This window comes from Rhopalosiphum padi, chromosome 2 (genome assembly GCF_020882245.1).
Source record: "Rhopalosiphum padi isolate XX-2018 chromosome 2, ASM2088224v1, whole genome shotgun sequence".
NCBI lineage: Eukaryota > Metazoa > Arthropoda > Insecta > Hemiptera > Aphididae > Rhopalosiphum > Rhopalosiphum padi.
The window spans coordinates 58678766-58699100 of NC_083598.1; the positions used below are offsets into that span (position 1 = coordinate 58678766).

Consider the following 20335-nt stretch of genomic DNA (forward strand, 5'->3'; position numbering starts at 1 on the left):
AATATTAAAATTGAATAAAAGTCGACCAAGTTAGAGCCAATTATGTTTTTGAATTTCTAAGAATAATAGTTATATTACCCAGCAAATCACGAATTGCATAATTTATTCAATCTCGATTGGAACAATGATTTTTTCTATGACAATTTGTAAATATCTATTTATTAGTGAAGCTTTCAGTTCAGATCAAAAAATTTCAATTTTTAATAACCGGTATTTTGTATGTCAATTCATAATAATTCGAAAAAAATTAATTGTTTCGCATTTCAATAATAAAATATCTATTTCAGCCTGACAATATTTATACATACCTACTTTTTTAATCCCATTTCATAATTTTTAGTTCATTTCGTGATAGATAAAATACTTGAAAATAGGTAACCAGGTTTCGCTGGTCAGTAAACGATAAGACACACTTATTGTTATTTCTATTTAAATCAAGAATTTATTGAAATGTAAAATGATTAATTTTTTTTTCTTTTAATTATTATGAATTGACATACAAAATACCGGTTATTAAAAATTGAAATTTTTTAATCTTAATTGCTTTCAATATTATTATAATATTTCACTAATAATAGATATTTACAGATTGCCATAGAAAAAATCATTATTCCAATCGAGATTGAATAAATTATGCAATTCGTGTTTTGCTGGGTAATATAACTATTATTCTTAGAAATTCAAAAACATAATTGGCTCTAAACTTGGTCGACTGTTATTCATTTTTATTTTTTTTTTTCAACTGTTTAGAAATCAAAATCTTTAAAATTTAAAAATCTTAATTGCATAAAAAAAATTTAATCTTATGCCATTCAATCGGAATTTCTATACTTATTACTGTAAAAAAACGGCATTTAAATAAATTGATTTTCTATGGAGATACTAAGAATGATGTGGGACTTTTCGAACATACTGTATATCAACTGTTATTAGTCAACCAGTGCAAACAAACTCGTTCAAGAAATAATTTTAGATAGTACATAATAACTTGTCATAATTTTAATATTATAGTCATGCGCTAAATTGAATAACTGAAATACGAGTATGCGCGGTCTATAATAAAAAAAAAAAGAAGATAAAATAAAATGTTTACTATTTAAAAAGTTTTTACTTTCTTTTTTTTAAGTAGCATATAAATGTATAACGTTAAAATTAACATGATTATTGATTATAGTAATGTCGAACCCAATCTTAAATAAATATATATTTATAAATGTTAGGCTTTTATATTTTCAGCCTTACATAAAATAAATGTCGTGAGAATCACGAGCATCAAGTGTGTAGAAAGATAACTAAAGAGTGGAAGAATTGTGATAATATGAAATATATTTCAATAACTCGTCTGTGTTATATATAAGTTGTATTGACTAAAATTGATTATAATAATGTTAAACAAATAACCTAGTAATGACCAGTGGCCCAAGTATCTCACTATCCCAGAATTTAAGTAACATATTATTCATTTTTATACTTTAAAAAAATATTACTTTATCTTATCGAATAAATATTAATATATAATCATGTTTAAAGTATAATAATGTTATAAATTATAAAGTACGAAAGTATGCAGTTAAATTTAATTTTATAACAAACATTATTGTCATTATTTTGAACTATTCCTGTTTCATATTCTTATAAGTTACAATATATATAATTATTATACAGATTTCCTATTATTTACCGGCTATCAGAATACCTTGTATGTAGATGTACAGTACACGAGTAAGTTCATTTTTATGTGGTAGTATTTATTATTATTATAACTAATTTTGACTTTTACCTCTTAAAAAGCGAGCAGAATACTGCAATACAACATCATTAAAAAATATGTTTATATATTGAATCTTTAAACAAAAAACAGACCTACATAAGTACTGTCACTGAAATCGTATCATACTTATTACTAGCACGACAAATCCTCTGGTGATTGGGAGAATATCATCAATATGATTATAATGGGAATAAAAACATAAGATTATCAAAAAGAATAACAATCGGGAGAGTTAAACGTTTTCTTCCAATAGAAAGCTTTTATTTACTGTCCGAATAGAATACAGAGAAGACGATAAAATCCAATTACATGTATACTGCTATGTATAGGAATAAGACGTTTCAGTATAATAACAAAAACAATCGGTTGTGTTTTACGTCCTACGGCGATACGGTGTCTTTATAATCTATTTACATTTTTATTATTCCTACAAATACACAACGATGTCTTTTTGACAGCACAAAAAATCCAATATTCCTTCTTTTTTTCAAAAACATATAATACGTTTATAAATTTATTAATCTTATAGACAATGTAATTAGATAGCAGTTATTCTACGATACAGCATTAAATAATAATAATAATAATAATAATAATATCATCTATTTTATGTTGTACATATACACTATGTAGAGCTTTTGTCCCCAAAATAACATTTTAAAACATTATTACTCTATTGGATTATAATATTATACATTTAACTACTATTTATAATAAGTACTTGATACGCCGGGACACACAATGAAAAAAGGGTGGAGGAAGAAGAAACATTTATTTGTAGTTTTTCTGATGAATTAGAGTCTTTTAAATTAAATGCGCGATTAATTGAAATTACTATACAAATACTTGCCATAAAAAATAAGGGAATGTAGTCTGTAACATACTTAATTGACTATTATTTCTACACTGCTATTATAGTGAATTGTTCAATCAAGAATATTGTCACTCTTATACTCGTATATCTCATATCACCCTTATAAAAGTTCAAATAGTTCAAACGCTAGATCCTAGTAGAGTAATGACATATCTATTAATATATGTGTGCATAGGCGTAACTAGGTGGGTTACAAATTCAAATTAAATTTTCAATTTAAATTATTTAAATCGTTTTATACTATTCTTTCTTTCGGGTCGTATCTTAGTAATCTTATCAAAAATTAGTTGGTTAATAGTTTATTACCGATTATTATTTCATTTATAAAAACCTAATAGGAGTTCAATTAGAAAAAATCATTAACAATAGTGACAATTATTATTTTTTAAATATACATCATTAATATTTAATAGTTAAATACAATTTTTGTTATGTGGTTAGCAAAACCCAAAAACAATTATACAATACTGACTTCGAAAGAGATACTAATATTAAAGTGAAAATCAATTTCAAAAGAGTTACATTTGACCGAGTTATAGGGTTTCTTCAGCTGTTATGAAGTCGTACGATACTCTCTTAATCGTTACCTATATATACAACTTATCAAAAAAAAAAAAAAAAAAATATAAGAAGTAAACTAGGATAATACATTTTGAATAATAAAGTGCTATATTATTTCATTACTTTTTTCACGTGATTTGTATAATACTTAAAAAGAAAAACGTGAAAAATTGAAAAGTACCCAGGTGGTTGTCGCACTCAAGGTAATCACAATTACGTTAGATTTAATATCCGGAGCTCGCGTAAGTACTGCAAATTCTGTGCAATAAACATAATTGCTTCGATAGCACCAGAACAATTTATTTTCGCGTTCTATATATCTATGGGATAGTCAATGTTGTATAAAAATCAATTGGAAAATAATTTTTAAAAAAACATAAAGATTTTAAAATTTAAAACTCATTTTTTTATTTTTTTTATATTATAGATACATTATCCTAATACTACAGTAGGTGTAACTAATAAATTATAATTAACTAATTAAAATTTAACATGCAAACAAATTTTGAGTGGTTTCTTTGTTAAAATCAGCTTTATGCATTGATTTGTGAATCATTTTAACACTTTCAACTTAAATCATGAATATGTAAATCTATAAAATTCCATTGGAAAATTCAAAAACAATTTAACAATTATTGTTTTTATTAAAATGTTCTTCGTGGCTCAGCGGAGAAAAAATACAACTTCATCGAGGGTGTCTTGTTTAGATTATCACGGGAACGCTTTTAGTCTATTCGTCCGCGTTGAGCAAAGCGCATTCGCCTTTTTTCCTCCCGTCAGAATTTGAACACACTGATATGAATAAATTATTTTTTTAAACAAATCATATAGATTCATTAATTGGAAATAAGGTATGCATTTTATTATAGTAAATTATATATTTAGTTATAAATATTATTTATTTATTTTTAAGTTTAATTTGTATATTGTAAAGTTTGTCATAAGTGTCTAATAATATTAGAAATATTTTTTAATTTATTAAAATATAATACATTGAGTATATATTATTTTAATTAGTTATTGTGTGTCTATGTGAATTTTATGGTATAACCGCAATATTTTTTCATACTTTTAGTATTTCAGCTAATTATTTTAAAATATGACGATAAAAGGAAAACATAGTTTAATTACTTTTTGCAGTTATTACTTACTGATGAATAGGAAGAATAGGTATAGGTAATAAGTAACAATATAATAATTCACTATTTCTTAAATACTACTCATTATTTCCTATTGAATTCAATCTATATGTTCGGTTTATGACTATATTGATCAATATTCTGTTTTCATTAATTCAAATCTAATTGCCAAGATATTATATTGATAAAATATGATGTTACTATAAATGTTGAACTATCAACTATTACAGCCTACAAATGAACCTTAACAGAATAAACACTAACAATAATTATAATAAGGTATTTAGTATATACGTATAATTAATGTACCAGGTACAAATAAAATTATACATTTTACTTTTAATATTATTCTACGTCATTAAATCAACTATTTAATTATAAGTTATAACTAACGGATGTTTTCGTAATCACTTACTATGTAATATCTGATAAGACAATAATATTACACAGTCGTATATTTACTAATTACCTACTACAAGCATTTTGTATGACTTTAACTTATGCCACAAAGTTTTAAAATGTAAATATTTATAACTCGCAAGTAGGTATATTATTATTTATTATTTTAATATTGAAAATTAATATATTATTTAATAAATAAAATATTATTTTTATTAATCCCATACAATAGCCATTAAGTACCTAATTAGTATACGATCAGCTGGTTCTTTTTCATTATTAATTATTGTAATCGTGAAGTTATTTTTTTTAATTTTAACCGCAATAATGTATTCTATAAACACCGTTCGTTGATATTTATTTATGTTTTTTTCTATTGCAATGTAATTATAACTTAAATAAACAATATTTTTCAATAGTAAAATCTAAAATAATATCATAGATAAAGGTACTTAATTTTAAGCACTTAAAACATTAACATTTTAATAAAATATTAAGTCTTAAATAACACGAAAACTGTATTATGTAGTATGTAGTATGTACGTATGATATTAACCAAATATTAATTAATATTGCAGGACATGTTTCCTTGTTAAATCAATGCAGTACTCGCGGAAGACAAATGAACAGAACCACCTTCCTTAACTGACATAACAGTATATTTAGAGTTCAATATTCCTTGAAATTTGCCAAAATTCAAAGCATAATCCTGTAGATATTTGTCTTGATTAATTACGACAACTATAAGGACTACAACACAATCATCGATTACTAAATAAGTAATAATATTATATACTATTATAAATAAGAATTTGCTATTATTGAAGAAAGATAATTTTTATAGAGTTATAGAGTAAGTTATAGAGTATTATAGAGTAATAAATTAATATCATAATATATTTAATATTTATATTTATTAATACTATACCTATATTCCTTACCCATATATATATATTTAAAAATTTGTTGATAAATAATTATTTTATTATCATGTATATTTAAGAAAATATTGAATAGATCTATGTTTGTGATGCTAGGTCTAGCCATTGTGATTGATGAAAAATAACTGACGATCATTTTTTTTTTCAATTTTCATTTAAAGGTATTCAATCAAAATTAAAAATTCTAGTAGTGATTGATCATGGTGGAAAAACTTCACGAGTACCAAGGTCCGATTGGTATTTTACATACCTGGAGAGACTCTTTAAAAGATAAATGGGAAGAATGGAAGGAAAAACGTCCTCGAAATCTTTTGGAGCTCTTACAGTCATTTGGTCTAGCTGAGCGTCCAGAAAACCAAAAAGAAGACGAAAGTCCACCCGAAATTGATATGGAACAGTATTCTCACATATTTAGGTAAATCCAATAATATTCATTGATATCCATAAAATAAGTACCTATATTGATTATTTTAATTTGGAGATAAAAATCGAATAATTTGATACCTATTTTTAATTTATAATAATTAATAATAATAACTTTTTTATTTATAATAATTTTAACTGCGTGTTATAGAAAAAAGACTAGAAGTGAACTAGTACGCATATCCGCTGCCGTGATGGGAATTGAATTTTCGTATGCAGCAGAAACAGCATTTGTATCTCCAACGCTATTAAACATTGGAGTTGACCATCAACATATGAGTCTTGTATGGGCTGTATCTCCTTGCATTGGATTTTTCGTTACTCCCATATTAGGATCTTTAAGTGATAGATGCACACTTCCGTTGGGTCGACGCAGACCATTTCTCATAATGCTAGCTTGTGGAGTATTTTTAGGTAAGCTAGAAAAAACAAATTATATCTCATATACCTAATCTTTGAATGAATATCTTTTTTTATTTTTCATAGGTTTAATATTGGTACCAAATGGAAAATTATTGGGGCATTGGGTAGAAGGCGATTTAACAGCAGGAAACAATTTTTGGGCAATATTTTTTACGGTACTAGGTACAGTACTGTTAGATTTCGATGCGGACGCTTGTCAAAGCCCGGCGAGGGCTTATCTTTTAGACATTTGTGTACCAGGTAATATTGTATAAAAATAGATTTTACAAATATGACTCAAACATTATAAAATATACACAGAGGATCATGCCAAAGGTCTAAGCACGTTCACGATAATGGCCGGTCTGGGAGGATGTATCGGTTATCTTTTAGGTGGAATTGATTGGGACTCATTAAAATTCGGTAAAAAAATATTTTATTACTTAAAAATTTAGTTCTTGAAAAACCTCATACATATTTAGGAGAATTGATGGGAGGCCACGTAAGAGCAGTGTTCACATTAGTCACTTTTCTATTTATTGGTTGCGTCACTTACACTGTAAGCAGTTTTAAAGAGATGCCACTAAAAATATTACAATCAAATCAAACAAGAATATTGATTACTGGGGCTGATGAAGTTAGCAAAATAAATAATTCCAGAAAATAAAACTTAATTATATCATAATGAACATTTTATAGGATTTTGATGTAGAAAATAAGCTCACTGAACACGCACCTAAGTCATATGGCACTTTAAAAGATGCTGTTGATGAAATTGAAATCGAGAATAACGAACCACGTCTTATACCCGTAAGCTTACTAGAAGTTATTAATTATTGTTGTTACTAACCACAAGCCTTTATTTTATTAATTACCTATTAAGATAATCTAATTATTTTTTCATTATGATATCTTCTACAGGAACATGCAACGTTTGCCCACTACTTGAAGACCATAGTCGTTATGCCAAAATCTATTAAGTTATTATGTCTGACAAATTTGTTCTGTTGGATGGCCCACGTTTGCTATTCGTTATACTTCACAGATTATGTGGGTGAAGCTGTATTTGGAGGAGATCCCACAGTAGGTTTATAATAAAAAAAATAAAAAAATGTACAAGCCACACTGATTTACTGATAACACATTACCTAACAGTAGAAAATATAACTAAAAATTATGTTTAGGCTTTAATAGGAACCGAAAAGAAAATACTCTACGAACAAGGTGTGCGATTTGGATCGATCGGTATGGCGATGTACTCGTTATCGTGTGCTTGTTATTCGAGCGTAATTGAAAAACTCATAAAACGATTAGGGTAAGCACTAAAACAACTATACATGGTGCCTACTACGAGTTTATATTGTTTTGACAGAAATGTTTATTGGACAGGGCCAAACGAGTGTACGTGGGAGGTCTGCTGTTTTATTCTACTGGCATGTTTTTAATGGCCATCACACGACACAAGTTCAGCGTGATATTTTTCTCCTGGGCGGCCGGTGTAATGTACTCTACAATGTTCACAATGCCGTATTTGCTAATCGCTCATTATCACTCAACCAACACGGTAGTATTTGATTATCTTGCATTCTAAGCTGAGATTTTTGATACGAATTTAATTTTTATTTCAAGTTTGCTGAAATTGTCAGTGGTCAAGAATCAGATGATCAAATCAGAGGTTTGGGTACAGATGTAGCTGTGGTCAGTTCCATGGTATTCGTGGCTCAGTTCATTTTGTCCATGTGTATGGGAACAATTGTCAGCATATCCGGGACGACTTCGGCTGTCGTTTACACTGCGTCATTTTTAGCGTTCTGTGCTTCGATAGTCGCTACGCAAATCGTGTATTTAGATCTATAAAAACGAGAACATCAAAATTCCATAAAAATACGTTAACATATTCAATTTAAAACAATATTTTTCTCACTCATCACGCATTTTGCTTCATTTAAATATAACCATATACCTACCTAATACTATCAACAAAATAATCATTTTTATTCATTTTATATACCACACATACATTTAAAGTGATATATAATTTCACTTGAATGATATATTATTATATATCACATATTATATTTTTGTTTATAAATTATACTTTAAAAATTAATTTCCCTAAATGTACTTATAACTCGTAAAATACATATAATCTAGCTACTATATTTTAAAATATAAACTTAAAAATTATGATAAATTACATTCGATGTTAATTTTATTGAATAAGTTCAAGACTTAATTAAAAAGATTGTTGTCATTACTTCTTTAATATTTTATAATATTTTAAACTTTCATGATTAAAATTAATTAATTAAAGATCGATTTTTACTAATATCTTGAATGAGGTATTTACTATTTTACACAATATTCGAAATAAGAACTATTTATTCAACATTTTTAAAATATAACTACATTTCAAACATTTACTTAACTTAATTTATAAATAAAACATTATTTTATTCACCATTTTTATTTAATTTAAGTACGAGGAATTTTTTTTTTTTTTTAAAAAGCAATAAGTACATATTAATTGCAATTTGTATACTAAATATCTGTATTGACCATATTAATTTTAATCTTTGAATTTTTTTATCATGAATAAGTTGTATAACATTTAAATAAATACCTAATAGTGTAATCATTGCATTATTATATTTATTAAATAAATCAAAATCATGAAATATTCAAATATCCATAGAACGATATAACATAACTAATTAACTAAGAAAATATACATAATCGTTCTTTTCACATAAGTACCTAATATGTTCTATAGTAGTCTTAATTTTCATTATGTGTGACATTCTAACATTATTATTATACTTATATGGTCATATGCGTTCTTAAATTAGTACGCATCTAAATTTATGGTCTAAATAACTATGAAAACTACTTATAATCTTATTATTTTACAACGTAGTTTTCCGGTTGTTGTACACTTATAGTGTTAACATTGTCTTAGATGTATTCAAACTAGACAGTCGGTTTTAAAATGCTCGTCATATTATACGTCGGATTGGCAACTTACTTATCTTGCAGTTATGCGGATGAAATTTTCCCTGAAGCTTTGGTGTTTGAAGAATTAGGCTTATCCGACATAATCAATAATTCAAAATCCGATGAAAATCGTAATAATACTATAATAATTGCAGGAGATTTAAATGATGCTTTAACAACCATGAATTTTCACAGGTATGGTTTTTATTTAATAGTAATTAGGAACTAATCAAATGATATAAATACATTCCTATATAATCTACAAAAATCTTAGGTAATCATACAATAATTGCGTGAGATAGTATTTGAAAAATCAAATTCAATTTAGATATTATACTTAAACAATTTCTAATCTTTAGATTTAACATGTTTCATAATTATGTTCAATGAAATATGCATAAATATTTTCTGTTGATTTGAAATTCGACTATAAATATATAACAGACTTAAAAACAAATTTAAATTATTTGATAACCTTATTGTACCAATTATTATTACAAAATGGTATTAGCTTAACGAATTATTTTTAAATGCCATTATTTATTGTTAAGTCAATTAACTAAATAAGTTTGTTCTTTAAAGCAGGATAAAAACTAGATATTATGATACAAGTGCAAGAATATTTATTAACAGCACAAAATTAAATATATACCTTATCGCGAAGCAGCCCTGATTCAAAAACCAAAAAAAAATGCAAGTTTTTTAAAAATAAAATCGTATTAATTATAATAATATTTTATACATATTTTAAATTTTAATACTATAATACATATCCATTATACAATTTTTTTTTTATTATAGTAATTTTGAAAATTAATAAGTAATAGCATTGAGTATGTATCATACTTATGTCTATATATGCAATATATAGTAGTAATAAATATACAAAAATAATAATACAACTATATAACTATAGAACTACAATAAAACAATAAAATTAGTAAAGCATATTATATTAAAATAAGATAGGTACAAGATGGATTGAGTGAAGTAGGTTTCCAGTGTTTCCACTACTAGTATAGATAATTCTTCTTTCAAGTCTTTTTAAATTAAAATAGACATTTTAAAAAACGAGAAATAATTAATAAAACATATATTTAAAAAAACATTATTGTTATTAGTATTATACTTACTACATATACAAAAAATAATAAAATGCCTAGTTATACGTTTTCTTGAACAAAATTAGTAGAATTTCCATTTTAAAATATTTTGAATTTTCATACCAAAACTATAAAGTATAAATTATATTAGGTATCAGCTTAGTTTAATGTCAAATTAACACTTTTATAGCATGTTTCAGACTAAATTTTATATGATAATAATTTGGCTATAGCTTCAAACTGAACCAACATTTATTCTTAACCCATGTATATAATTAAATCGTCGATATTTCATGAAGAAATTTTATAAATTGTATTCTTCTAGAAAAAACATAAATGACTATCTCTGTCGACAATACGTAGTTGAAGAAATTTTAAAAGATATTACAGACAGTGCCTCGTCTGAAAGTCGATCGATGTCCCAAGACAGTCGTGGAACGAGTAAAACGTCTATAATGCAAACCGATCAAGGCTCATCTGCTTATAATGCATGGCTTATCAAGTATACATTTAAAATATACCTAAACTATAATTGTATAATAGATAAAAATATATCTTTTACGACAATTTTTATAGAACAAAATTATTAAAAAAAATTTATGATGAATACGATTTAAACGTTAGAATGCATGAAAAACCCGTTGGATTCACACTAACAAATACAAATAATGAAAGTAATTATACATACCGTTCTAAATTTCAATACAGACATACAGTACATTTTTTTTCTAGGCTTGGGAACACATGACTATGAAACCATGAAGAACGTAGATGACGAAAAAGATTTGAAAAAACCTTATCACTCAAATGAAGGTAAAAAACTGTAAACATGATAAAGTAATGTTAGTTATACTCGTATAGAGGACCTGAATAATTAAAATCATCGTTATTGCTTATTATTTCAAAATTAAAATGATGTGAAATTATCAACCAATTAAATTTATCGACAAAATATAAAGTTGGTTTCAGACATTACAGTAATATGTTGTACATTATCCAAAAATGAGTTTATTCTGTTTAACGAAATAATAATACATATTATATAACATAAATGTTCTTTTAGTCTTTTCTAATAAAGTAAGTAATGCCTACAGAAAATGGGTGTGTAAAACGTACAGTATACTGAAATTGCAAATAAATACCATACGAAATTACATACCTAAAACGATTAATATACACGGTTAATTAATATATTAATCGGCCATTCAATAATAAATAATTTATATATTTTATTAATGACAAATTAATTATTAATTAAATGAATACGATATTTCTCTTGGTTTAGATTCATTTTCTAGCCCCAGTGATACAGTCAGTGTGGATTTTACACAAAGTCAATCTATACAGTATGACATTGATAATGATAATGAGTATAAAAAATCAAATCAACCGTACCAGGGTCTTCATAATTTCAACCCTACACAATCTACCCATCTACCTCCATCAGCATACGAACCTTCTTTCCCTCCAACAACATCACATGGACCACCATTACTTCCAACTTACTATGGACCCCCGCCATTTTTAAATGAAACACCTTCATACCCATCGGATTATGGAATGCCACCGTTGTCGTCATATGGGCCACCGTCGACGCCACACGAATCATACTCTTCTCCGACATCATATGGATCATCAGCACCAATAAATGGTCACTCTTTTTTACCTCCTTTAAATAACCGTTCACCATATTATCCACATCCTGGATTGATTCCGCCAACTGAAAATCCAGGTGAATACTATCTGCAGTGATGTTGTAAACTTGTACCTAAAGTATATTAGTATAGGTACTATTGTAATATATTTATTAAAATATTTAAAAGTTTAAAAATGACTCTAAAAAGTAAAGTTAGTAAGTAATCAAAAGTATTCATAGTATTATGGATATAAATGGATACAACATTTTTTTTAGAATCTTAAAAATATTCACCAATTATAATATTCTATTTATAACTAACAAATACACTAAAATGGTGACCATAATTTTTCATTGTATACATAAACATTAAACATATGTATCTATTATAGTATTATATGTTATATAAAATAGTTTTTATGGCTTAAACTTATATTATATTAAGTATTTAAGTATAGAATAATAGAAGTACGACAATTTAAATATATACGATAAGATAATAAAATAAAAACAAAAAAAATTGAAAAAAAAAAATAAATATAAATGGTGGATATGTTTTGAATTTTAATTTGTAAAACATAAAATATGACTATCATCATTTTCTATAATATCTAATAAATATGACAAATTTAAAAAAAAAAGCATAAGCTCTTTTTTCTGGAAAGGGAGAAGTGTAAACTATTATAGATGTGACAAGGATTATATTTTCGCATTTTTAAACTTTGTAAACCAAAGCACCGATTATATTTCAAGTTAACTGTTATTCGCACCAAATAACAGCAAAACATATTAAAATTAAGTTAAAAAAAACGATTCTAACATTGTCTATATATTAACTACCTTTTTTTTTTCATATTTAAACCGACGACGCCGTGGGAACTGCTTTCGCATTACTTCCACGGCGCATATATTAACTACCTACTTTATTTTTATATACCAATCAAAATATATGTTATGTATGTACACAAATAAAAAATACAACTTGCGTCATTTCAATAAAGGTCCTGATCTTACGACCCGAAATATCAAAACAATAAATCAATTGGAAGATGAAGACCATACTCCTGATAGAGAACCAAAACAAGGACTTACAGCAACGGATATGTACGATCTAACTTTAACAGCTATTGCGTTCTTGGGGTTCGGTACATTTGTCATGCATCTAGTCATGGACGCCATGATGGTAAATGCGTAAATATTAAATACATTTTATAATATTGCAGAATGTATTATGTAATATAGGTACCTACATGATAAGCATTCGAAAAGGCTATATTGAAATTTCTCCTGGTTATTTCAGGCACAATCAGGAGCAACACTAACGATAAACTCATCACCATTACACGGTGCCACAGTGTCTAGAGTTAAAAGACATGACAACTCCGTGTATGGGGAAATAAACGAGTTGTCATGGACCATAGTATCGACAATTGACAATATGATGGCAAACGTAGACGGGACCTTTGTGAATTGCAAAGAAGTCAAAGCATTGTGCAGAAGGTCAAAAAAACTAGTAAAAACCGGTACAAACTTCAGTTCAAAATTATTGCCCGTTTGGAAGTAAGTTTAAATATAAAGTAGAATACAATAATAAAATTATGACTGATAATTAAATTTAAAAAAGAAAATTTTCTAGTAGTAAAAAAAATCATTGACAACTTAAGAATTAAATATAAAGGTTTGTGTAACTTTTCATTAACTTAATCGTTGTTTCTAACAATGTCAAGAATAGGTTTAAAAATTATTTTTCATCTTCTTTATATTTAACACAATAATTACATAAGTACATTAAATATGTGTTATAACAAAGGTCTAAAAATCTGATTGTATATAGAAAGTGGCTGATGATGAATCAAGATTTTCCTGGTAGGCCCTTGTTAGAATTTAATGAGAATATGATGATTAAATTTTATTATCATATATGTATTAAAATATAAGATTCATTGGTATTTGTAGTATCTATTGAAATATAATACAAAACAATTTTTTTTTCAGTGTTGCTTTAGGATGGCTTTCAAATAAATTAGGCACAGATAAAAGCCAGCCAGTGATATCTGCATTATTAGGTCATTGTATTTTACCTTCACAATGTCAAAAAAATGCATAATTTTATTATCTATGTGAATAATACAATTTATAAACAATTTATTGGTCTATTTTTTTTAAATGTAATAATTAACCCAACCAGACGCCTAAACCGGAAATGGTCCAGAGACCTTCTAAATTATTTATAATTACTAAACTAACATTCATGTAAAGAGTAGCACTACTGTGAGCTACACTTTTCTCCGCCTATTCACTATCATTCCCTCTCACATTTACTTATTGTACATATTATAGTATAAATTGTAAATATTCAAATAAATGTTATTTAAAAAAAAAAAAAAATTTAATAATAATTTATTATTGCATTCAAATTTAATAATGCTACTATTTCCACAATTATTATTCATTATAATCCACTTGACCAGGTATTTTCGAATTAAGTAAATTAAAATAAAGTTTTGGTAAAGTTTTTAAGTAAGTCGTAAGTATGCCTTAACACACAACTCAGTGGCTTAATTTTGTTGTTTTTTGGGAGGGAAGGGGTGAGATGATTTCACATTTTACCTATAACCCCCCTCCAAAAAAAATGTATTTATTATCAGCATCTCTTTTCAATGCAATAAATGTATGCATGTAACATGATCACACAGAAACAAATAATTACGAATTTTAAATTTTATTATACAATAATATTTATTGTTAAATCAGTAAATAAATGTAGTTAGCCAGTCTTTGAAAAAACACCCAAATCCCCCTCCCCCTTCCCATAATGACGTCAATGACACCACTCATTATATGAGCATAATAATACTTAAAATACAATAAATTACAAAGAGTCACATAAAAACTTAGAATGATGATGAAAATGTTGTTCCATAAAACTTGAAATGAAATAAAAACCATGGTCATATCCTTCTTCCAAATTTATTGAAACTGTAATCTCTGCCTTTTTACAAGCTCTTGCAAAATTTTCCAATCTTAAATCTTCTTCATATTGATCATTTTTCCCCTAAAAAAATGTAAAAAAAGGAATATTTAATAGTATTCAAATTATTTATACATTATATATTATGTACTTATATAACATTGAAGTCATTTAAATAATCAGGGTCGGCCTGGGTACCTGAGGGCCCAAGCAGAAATTATTTTCTGGAGCCCAATAATTTTATACTGTATTTCGGGGTAGCACAGTACAAGGGCCCAGAAACTAATACGGCAAGGGCCCAGGCAGGAATCCTGGCCCTCCGGCCCTTGCCAGGCCGCCCTGTAAATAATGAATACATCATTGAATAAATTATTTAAACATATTATTATACAACTTTACTTGATGTATGAGGATATTTAACTCTGGCCCTTTATAATTAGTTATTAAACAAGTAGCATCCCATTCCTCCATTGTTTTTGAATCATCTCCAAAATAACACTTTAATATGTATCGTTCATCAGGTGACTGAGATGGATTACAAACTGGAGCAAAAGCTGATACTGAACGATACTTGCCAGGATTTTTTAATGCACTTATTAATGCACCATGACCTCCCATACTAAAATATTATTATTTATTACAATGTAATTCAAACAATCTATTTAATAATATATAACTTGTAAATAACCTTATCAATTATAAATACCCAAATAATTTAATTGATCTTAATCTTCTTAGTTTAGACTATACAGTAATAATAATAATAGACATCTAATTTCTTTTTTTACTATAGTATATAATACATAAAGAATATATTTAATATTTATAAATATACCTATGACCCATGATTGATTGCTTGTCTTTGTTGACATTAAAATTCTCCTGAATAATACTAGGTAGCTCTTCATTCACATATGAATACATTTGGTAATTTCTATTCCATGGTCTTTTAACAGCGTTTACATAATATGACAAGCCTTTAGCTTGAATTTCATTCTTTTCAACACCAAAAGTAACTCCTGAAAACACAATTCAATGTTTGTGACAGTAGTTATATTATTATTTATTATAATAAATTAGATACCAATCCTTACTTGGGCAAATGTCTGGTGATACTACAATTATTCCATAATGTGATGCCCATCGTTGAAACCCTGTCTTTTGTATAAAACTTTGTTCAGAACATAACATACCACTCAAATGGTATAAAATTGGCGCTGGTTTTTTCAAATTGTCTGGTACGTACACAGAAAATCTCATACGGCAATTTAACACAGCACTAAAAATAATAAGAACACATTTCGATTAATTAAATTTGTAATAACTAAGAACAACTTATTATACATACAATTTCGAATACTTTTAGAGTTATACAAAAAAAACAAAATTGAATTTTCGTTTTTCTTTAATTCTTTTTGTTTATCCCGATTAAGTACTAAGAATATTTTATTTTTGATCCTCTAAAGTGCCAGCTAGATTCAGTTTTCTATCAAATAAATACTAATACAGTATAATAATAGTACATAATAAAAATCGTGAAAAAAAATTTGAAAATTTATAAAAAAAACTGGTACAATTGTAGATATTACACTACTGATCGACTTGTTGGCCACATATGAAACAATAAAATTCCTTAACTAAACTACTCAATACACTCAATACAGGCTACCAATTACTGAATGGTCTGAACGTAATGCATATATACTCATTACATAGTTCATAGAGGTGAAAATACATCAAGATTAAATAATGATTGTCATATTACCTCAGGGACAAGTACTATCCTATATTCCTATTCAATTTATTATAAATTTTAACATTGTTATTTATATAGGGTGCCCCGTGGGCCGTGAGGATTTATCCATTGCGATATCTCATGAAATAATGAAAATATCATAATTCTGGTTTTTTTTAATACGATTCACAGGGACAAGAACTACAAATATTTCATGTTTTAATTTATTTTAATGCTTTGGTAAAAAAGTTAAAAAAAATATGTATTTTTATTTAATTATTTTCAAAAAAATGTTATAGAATTCATTTTTTTGAAAATATTGACGTTTCAACATTTTAATTTCATTAATCTTCTGATGATTTTTAAAAAAAATGTTTAGTTTTAAGAAAAACTGAAAGCGTTCGTCGGCCGTATAAGCACGAGGGCCACATGTTTGAAACAATGATATCACTATTGTATTAAATAACTCGCATTTTTTTTTTTGAAACTAAAAAATTCCTCTAAGTATTTGTAACTTATTACATTATGTACTTACCTATATCACACTGAAATACATATAATATACTCTATACAACTGTACATCATACTCATACTGCATTACTACTGCAGTATACTCGTATATTATATGTAAGTATTTATGTTAATGTATAAATATAAATGTATAATATAACAGTGTATACTGTATACAGTAAATGTAATAATGAATTGTACAAATTTGTACTTCGACGAGTTTTACTAAAATAAATTATCGTAATATAAAATTATTGATACTTGAAAGAAAAATTGAATTTATATAAATAATATTAAATTAATATATTATTATTAATTACGATTTTTTTCTTACTAATGTGAATATTAAGTTTAAATTATGTAATTAAATTGTAATAATATTACAAAAATTCTTCTAGATATTGAAAATAAATAATTTTGTAAATTGAACAAAAAAAAATATACATAAATGATTTGCTTGACTATCTACTATTATTGACGTAAAGACGATAAAAAAAATTAATTAAAAATTAAATGAGAAATCAATTTAAAAACACAACATGGAAGTGCTACAGCTATATATTTATAATCAAGCCTAATAAAAACCAAAAAATTGTTAATCACAATAATGAATTAATTATTTTTTAAAGACTAATAAAATTGTAAATAATCTAATAAAATCAGTTAAAAGCGTATACCTACTTACATCATTTCATATAATCAATAAAATTAACAATTTCCGATAAATATATTTGTATAAACAAAAACCCGAACATTATTTTCTCAGATTTTACCAATTACCATGGTATTGAATTTTCTAATAATTTCAATATCATTTTCGAAAAAAATATTAGATTTAAAATTTTTTATTTTTTTCATTTATTTAGTTTTTTACTATAGTAAGTAACAACAAATCGATATCACGATATCGTTTAATATTTATTTAACAATTATTGTTTACAGCAGACAACAGTCAACATTCTTCATAAATCATAATTGTTAAATTATTTTGCTCTTCGTTGGTGGGGTGTAAATATACTGTAAATACCTACTAAAATATGTGTAATAAGTAAAAACATTTGAAACGACTCATTTTTCGTATTAATATGTACATGTGCTCCAATATTATTGTATAATTAGAAAATATTGTTAATTATTAAATTTAAATAAAATAATTCTAGTCACAGTTAGTATATACTATAATACTATATACCTATTTTTAAATAATATTTATAATTATAATATATATCTGTAGTTATAGAAAATAATATAATTTTTAATCGTAGTAAGTAAATTAGTAATTAACACGATTTTTAAAAATGACAACTTCCCCTGCTGGTCTAATAGAATCCCATCAAGGCATAACATTTTCAATATGACCGTTTCATACAGGATCGCAGATGGTTATAACTTATAAATATGAATATTGCTAATTGCTATTACTGTAGTCCTAGTTTCTACTATGACTACAAGACTACAACACCGGTACGATGTTTACGCGTATAGACGTCTAGTACACAACCGGCTCCGCTGGAAGCGCTTAACAGAAAAGTTTTTGTCTAATTTGATAAGAATATTTCACGCCGTTTTTCTAAGCAGTTTAGTAGTATACAAAATAGCAAAATGTAAGTTACTCAAGACAGTAACACAATCAGTCAACACTTCAATAGCCACGATATAAAAAAAAAACTAATTAATAATATCTATACTCTATATTCTATACAATTAAAATCAATATTATCATCATATTCATAATAATTAAGTACTGTAAATGATTTTTTAAATTATATAATTATTTGTTAACACAGCTATAGATAATATTTAATCATACTAATTTAAACAATAATAATACTGGAACCTAAGTCTAAAAGTTTGAAATAAAATATTCGAAGTTCTAGAATATACTTGTTACAAGATCAAACATAAAAATTTACAACAAATTTTCGTTCTAATAATGATTCTAATACATGATTTTATTATATTACCTAATTATTCTATATCCCGAAATCCATAGAATGTTATGTTATTAATCTGTTACTTTTCTTTGAAATACAGTGATACATATGACATATACATCCGACCAATTCACGATTTCGTTACCGGCACAGAGTTCTATCAATATTATGGCTATAAAAATGTCAAAAAGTTTTATTAAAACATATTACGTAATACTATTATACTATTTTTCAACATTAAATAATAACAAAGTTTGTATTTCCCATTACGCTACTACTACAACATATTACAGTAAATACTAAAGTAATATCGAAAAATTTAATTTTGCATAAGTTTTGAGTAAAAAAAAAAAAAAAAAAATGTTTTACTTTTCATCAACACCCACCGGTATTTGACTGCATTAAAAATTAGATAGGAACAAATGCTTGTCCTACCTTACCCCCTCAAATAATGCCACTGTATTACAAGTTGCCACCAACCTGCCATGTTCGTAGACCTTTTGCTGTCCACCGAAACTCCGGTTATCTGACACCTTATCTAGCTGCTGCTTTGTGTTATTGGACCACTGACGTGACGCAAAAAATCGACGAAAATTCTGGTCCTGGTGCAATTGAGTATGCCAGTTCTCGGACTTAACTGCGCGAGCTGAAAGACCTGATGACTGGCAGACTGCGGACAGCCGATATCCACGCCGAAACATAGAATTATAAAATAACGAACCACACATATCGTTTTAATATTCTAACTAATCAATGTCAGCGTCGTGATCACGATTAAAGATATTAAACCGTGGTCGTGATTTTACTTTTTTGAGGGAGATATTGACGGAATTATGGACAACCACATAGATTTATTAAAAAAACAACTAGATCTTAAAAACATATTTTATAATATTTATACGTATTTTATATTCTGTTATTATTTTTTTGTCTGAAAAATGA

General features: G+C 26.4%; 3 protein-coding genes across 8 annotated transcripts; 2 read left to right on the top strand and 1 right to left on the bottom strand.

Moving 5' to 3' along the window:
- The first annotated feature begins 3272 nt into the window (after positions 1-3272).
- Positions 3273-8481, top strand: LOC132920316 (proton-associated sugar transporter A). Of its 5 annotated transcripts, none has more exons than XM_060982602.1 (12): positions 3273-3409; positions 5323-5523; positions 5847-6100; positions 6260-6522; positions 6595-6771; positions 6832-6933; positions 6993-7147; positions 7210-7320; positions 7432-7593; positions 7695-7825; positions 7900-8074; positions 8140-8481. In XM_060982602.1, the coding sequence occupies exons 3-12, from the start codon at positions 5886-5888 to the stop codon at positions 8365-8367; spliced, it is 1719 nt and encodes a 572-aa protein (XP_060838585.1). In that variant the 5' UTR covers positions 3273-3409; positions 5323-5523; positions 5847-5885; the 3' UTR covers positions 8368-8481. The 5 variants fall into 5 exon arrangements, 4 of the variants coding, with proteins under 4 accessions (XP_060838585.1, XP_060838584.1, XP_060838583.1 ...); XM_060982601.1 differs by lacking the exon at positions 3273-3409 and adding an exon at positions 3933-4057; XR_009660720.1 differs by lacking the exon at positions 3273-3409 and adding an exon at positions 4784-4886 and having other exon boundaries at positions 7883-8074; positions 8140-8281.
- Positions 8482-8621: 140 nt separating this feature from the next.
- LOC132920317 (uncharacterized) lies at positions 8622-14391 on the top strand. The gene is made up of 8 exons (XM_060982604.1): positions 8622-9699; positions 10933-11109; positions 11184-11281; positions 11340-11420; positions 11893-12339; positions 13245-13426; positions 13544-13803; positions 14239-14391. Exons 1-8 carry the CDS (start codon positions 9500-9502, stop codon positions 14348-14350), a joined length of 1557 nt encoding a protein of 518 aa, XP_060838587.1. The 5' UTR covers positions 8622-9499; the 3' UTR covers positions 14351-14391.
- On the bottom strand, positions 10601-20335 carry LOC132920318 (S-formylglutathione hydrolase-like). Of its 2 annotated transcripts, XM_060982605.1 has the most exons (7): positions 19874-20335; positions 16309-16493; positions 16050-16233; positions 15614-15833; positions 12064-15298; positions 11296-11428; positions 10601-10735 (listed from the first exon to the last, which is right to left on the bottom strand). In XM_060982605.1, the coding sequence occupies exons 1-5, from the start codon at positions 20119-20121 to the stop codon at positions 15116-15118; spliced, it is 1020 nt and encodes a 339-aa protein (XP_060838588.1). In that variant the 5' UTR covers positions 20122-20335; the 3' UTR covers positions 10601-10735; positions 11296-11428; positions 12064-15115. The 2 variants fall into 2 exon arrangements, with proteins under 2 accessions (XP_060838588.1, XP_060838589.1); XM_060982606.1 differs by lacking the exons at positions 10601-10735; positions 11296-11428 and adding an exon at positions 15366-15553 and having other exon boundaries at positions 15160-15298; positions 19874-20334.

What these genes read in the sequence shown, in the direction of transcription:
- LOC132920318 (XM_060982605.1), bottom strand. Translation starts at nt 20,121, where the DNA reads ATGTGTGGTTCGTTATTTTATAATTCTATGTTTCGGCGTGGATATCGG. An exon ending in ATCACCAGACATTTGCCCAA is followed by an intron (nt 16,234 to 16,308) that starts GTAAGGATTGGT and finishes TTGTGTTTTCAG; the next exon opens with GAGTTACTTTTGGTGTTGAA. An exon ending in CAATCAATCATGGGTCATAG is followed by an intron (nt 15,834 to 16,049) that starts GTATATTTATAA and finishes ATAATATTTTAG; the next exon opens with TATGGGAGGTCATGGTGCAT.
- LOC132920316 (XM_060982602.1), top strand. Translation starts at nt 5,886, where the DNA reads ATGGTGGAAAAACTTCACGAGTACCAAGGTCCGATTGGTATTTTACAT. An exon ending in ACGAACCACGTCTTATACCC is followed by an intron (nt 7,321 to 7,431) that starts GTAAGCTTACTA and finishes TATCTTCTACAG; the next exon opens with GAACATGCAACGTTTGCCCA. An exon ending in TATTTGGAGGAGATCCCACA is followed by an intron (nt 7,594 to 7,694) that starts GTAGGTTTATAA and finishes AATTATGTTTAG; the next exon opens with GCTTTAATAGGAACCGAAAA.
- LOC132920317 (XM_060982604.1), top strand. Translation starts at nt 9,500, where the DNA reads ATGCTCGTCATATTATACGTCGGATTGGCAACTTACTTATCTTGCAGT. An exon ending in TATAATGCATGGCTTATCAA is followed by an intron (nt 11,110 to 11,183) that starts GTATACATTTAA and finishes CAATTTTTATAG; the next exon opens with AACAAAATTATTAAAAAAAA. An exon ending in TAGTCATGGACGCCATGATG is followed by an intron (nt 13,427 to 13,543) that starts GTAAATGCGTAA and finishes TGGTTATTTCAG; the next exon opens with GCACAATCAGGAGCAACACT.